Below are 4,120 nucleotides of genomic sequence, written 5' to 3'. Positions count from 1 at the left end.
CAGGTTTTTTTTTTTTTTTTTTTGCATTTTTAATTTTGCTTTTTGAAATGTAGATATAGAATTTAATGAACAAGACTTTATTTGGCTAATTGTGTTTTGTTACATTAAGATTTTAGAAAAAGTATGTTAAGTATAATTAAACACTTAGCAATTTAAAAAACAACAACATGTAATTAAATTAATGATGCACATATAGGAACATTTCTCAGCATTATTATTATTATTTTTTTTTTTTGATGTTTTCAAATGTTTAAAATTACTTGTACTCACAAGAGGAAGAGTCATTTAAATTAATGACTCCTGTAATCAGTCAAATACTACTTTTATCTTACCTTTAACATCTGCTTATTAATCATAGCATTTTTTTTAATCATGTTTTATCTCTATAGAACAGTGCAAATATTAGAAAGACCATAAATCAACAGTTTTAAAGCCGGTCTAAAACAGGTCTAAAAACACTGATCATAGAAGATAAGTTAAGTCTACTAATATCACTACTAGTTTGAATATAACTTTAAAAAAGTTCATGAAAAAACATTCCTTTATGACTTAAATGTACATGCAAATCAAGAAAAAAGAATGTATATAAGTAAAATATGCTCATAAGATGTGCTTTATTTGTACATGTATCATTTATTCAGCATAGCAACAATGGCTTGATTTTCCATTTCAACTTTAACAATTCTTTGCTTGTATGTGCATTATTGTGTACAAGAGATAACTTGAACAATAATCTTTTTTATCTCTATATTTCACACATCATTCACAACACATACTGCCAGCTTTGCATACTGTACATTGCATCGTCACATGAATCTCACTGAAAAATAAGTATCAGATTTGATGCTATATTTAGATCATAGTTTTAAATTTTAGAAATAAAACATCAAGGATCGTAGAAATAAGGATTGTGTATGATAGATGAGACAAAGGGTAAATGCTTCATTATTAGTCCACATGCAGTCAGTATGAGGATCTGAAATTTGAATAATTATTAATCATGTGACTGAGTTTGATAAATGTGTCTGAGTTATCAAATACATAATGAGACACCTACCATCATTAATTAGGTACCAGGATCCTCCCTGTCAAAGCAAAAAAAAAATAAAAAAATAATAATAATAATAATCATAATAATAATAAATGCATGCATATACAGGAATGTACACACATTAATATCAATCTGAATTAAACTAAACCGACCTGCTGATTTCTTCTTGTAGTAAATGAGTCCAGCAGCTGCTAATACGATTCCTAGCACCAGTCCAGAGGCCCCGATAGCGATTTTATTCCTCTCAGACTCAGGAAGAGAGGGATCTGTAAACACATCACTTTGCATTATTACAATATTTACAAATATAAGTATGTGTGAGAGCAATAAGAGGACTATTTCATATTTTTTATTTGATCCTACACTGGCATGTCAAAATATAACATTTACAAAATGAGAGTAGGTGAGTATATCATCTTACCCCAGTCATAGATCATGGGTTTACTGAAGCTGGCATGCTCCACCATACAGGAGATCTTCTCTCCAGATTTGGGGGTGTACTCCAGCTCAGAGTGAATCTGGTAGTACCAGTCCCCATCAGCCATCTCCATAGTGGAGGTCACGTCTGAGGTCACCACTTTACCATCTCTCAGCCAGGACACTTTGATGTGTTGAGGATAAAATTCATATGCGCTGCACATCAACACAGCTGGATGTCTGCCACCAGCCCGCATCACTGAACTGAGCTTAACCTTTGGTTTCACTGAATCAAGAAGAATAAAATTATAAACACACAGTTTCCAATGCATGTCTCGAATGTAATGTGTGTGTGTGTGTGTGTGTGTGTGTGTGTGTGTGTGTGTGTGTGTGTGTGTGTCGGTGGGTGGTAGGGGTGATTTTAATTAAAATTACATTTCTAAATGGCATTAATGTCATGCTGATATTAACAAAAATTAACATTAAATATTAGCATAAATGCTTTTGTAAAAATAACAGAAACTTTAAAAGCAAGAGTTCTATGTTTGAGAGTAATGATCAGAGAAGAGTCTTGTGCCACTTACCTGCTTTACTACGAACAGCTGAGTCCCAGATTTGAGCATTATGTTTGCAGAATGCATCTACATCACCTCTCTGTCCTTGCAGAAAGCTTGTGTCATTGTTCCAGTACTCTGCATTTCTCATTCCATACTCACTAAACCCAACATTCTTCCCCAGAGTGCTGTTGAACTGTGTAAACAGATATTTATTGAAATAATAGCTGTCAATAAACACCATGTCTGTGAGATCAGGGGAGCTGTAGATGCATCTTGACCAACGGGTTGTGAAATATTCATTAGCTGAAAAAAAATGTAGATACAGAACAATCGTTTTTGTCAAATAATTATGTAATCAGTATAGAAATAGAAGAACTTTGATACATCAGCCACTTGCAGTACTTGGTTGTCTTTTCAAAAAGTGCTTTTTAAGTAATATCTACTTCAGAGAGTCCAGAAAACTATTAGAATGAGTTGCCCTTCTTAAGAAAATGTTTCAGTAGTGTGATTTCAAAATGTTACTTTTACTACTACTGATAATCATTCATATAAAATAGTAATTATTGTTGATATTTAATTATATAACTTTAATACCACTTATTTTACTTACCACTTTCTGCTAGCGTGAATAAAGACACTGTGAATATGAGAAGAAAACTGAAGAGCTTTAGCAGTGACATTTTCACTCACTCTGAATCCCAGATGAATGCTGCCAGAGCTTTGTTCAGTTTCATGAGATTGATATCTAAGATGACTGGCCAATCAGTCACACTGCATGTACAAGTATCAAGTGTTGCTAGGCAGTATACTTCTTTCATTTTAAAACACAAACACTGTTCAGTTATCTTTAGAATCACGTGGAAAGACAGTATGTCCAGCTGTAGACATGCTCTAAAAGCTGCCAGGGCTGAGCATCTCCACAAACTCATAGAAAATAACTATAATAAGGTTTTTATTTAGCCCAGTGGCTAGAAAAGAAAGAAAAAATTGCAGTCATTTATAACAAGACCAGGTGAAATTACCAGATTATCTAAGATAACAGAGTGTGTTAAATATGTAAAAGAATGGATGACCAATAATTTTCTTCTTTTAAATTCAGATAAGATATAATTACTGGACCAAAAACAGTACACAAAATCTCTTAAAATACAATGTGCATCTAGAGAGATGTAATGTTACTTCTTCATCTGCAGTCATGAATGTGGGTGTTATATTAGACATCCGAGGACCTCTACTAACTATGAACCAATTTACAAAGCTGCCATATTTCCTTTACGTTACTATTAATAACCCTAAATTATCCACTGACTAAATAAAACAAAAGTTGTTCTGTGCATAAACTCATACATTCCCTACTGAAGAAACCTAAGCAATTTTAAAGACATATACATATTTAGTCTGAAACAGTGGTGTAGCAAGTCAGCCATGGGCCCATATGCAAAATAATTTGTACAGGCCCCCCAAAACGTCATAAAGTGGGCTCCAACTCAGGTAACTTATGTTAACTTGTTGTCTTTTCCAAGGTAAATAATGTTGCGTGACTATTCACAAGCTGTTTTTTTGACGTTAAATGCTTGGAAATAATAGCCTATTTAACGTTTTCAAGTCCATTTGTTATTTGTAGCACACCAGCCACCCAGTAATCACAATAAGCTTTGCACCTCATTACTTTTAATATAACACAAAGGTTTTAAATTTTGTCAATTTTAATAATGAAATACAAACAATAAATGTGTTTTATGCTCTTTAATGTGATGTGAGATCACTGTATTTGCCTCAGTTCAAGTGGCAGGGGAATCAATAATCTTTTCCACTTTATTACTAGATACAGCATGAAGTTAACATGAATGAACACCAGAAGGTGTTTTTAAACAAATCAGAAAAACTTAAAACAAATGTGTCATGTAATCAGTCAATCAGTGTTACGAAAAACCTCAGTAAAACAGCCTGTCATAAAACTCGTAACATAACAGTTCGCCTACCTCAGAAAAACCAACAATAGGCCTACAACTTTGCCAACATTGTATTATTATTTTCATGGAGCCTGCTTCAACCTTTAGAATGTTTTTATTGGTGTTTTTCATGTTAAATACGT

The 4,120-nt window shown here is 33.0% G+C and overlaps 1 protein-coding gene across 1 annotated transcript; it reads right to left on the bottom strand.

Annotated features, from left to right (window-relative positions):
- Positions 1–595: 595 nt before the first annotated feature.
- Positions 596–2,759, bottom strand: LOC109109117 (H-2 class II histocompatibility antigen, E-S beta chain-like). Its single transcript, XM_019122238.2, has 6 exons — positions 2,636–2,759; positions 2,053–2,328; positions 1,473–1,754; positions 1,204–1,317; positions 1,058–1,085; positions 596–976 (listed from the first exon to the last, which is right to left on the bottom strand). Exons 1-5 carry the CDS (start codon positions 2,703–2,705, stop codon positions 1,063–1,065), a joined length of 765 nt encoding a protein of 254 aa, XP_018977783.1. The 5' UTR covers positions 2,706–2,759; the 3' UTR covers positions 596–976; positions 1,058–1,062.
- Between the last annotated feature and the right edge of the window lie 1,361 nt (positions 2,760–4,120).

This window comes from Cyprinus carpio, unplaced genomic scaffold, assembly GCF_018340385.1.
Source record: "Cyprinus carpio isolate SPL01 unplaced genomic scaffold, ASM1834038v1 S000006635, whole genome shotgun sequence".
NCBI lineage: Eukaryota > Metazoa > Chordata > Actinopteri > Cypriniformes > Cyprinidae > Cyprinus > Cyprinus carpio.
The sequence above is the reverse complement of the archived record's forward strand: the minus strand, read 5'-3'. Positions and strand labels throughout refer to the sequence as shown.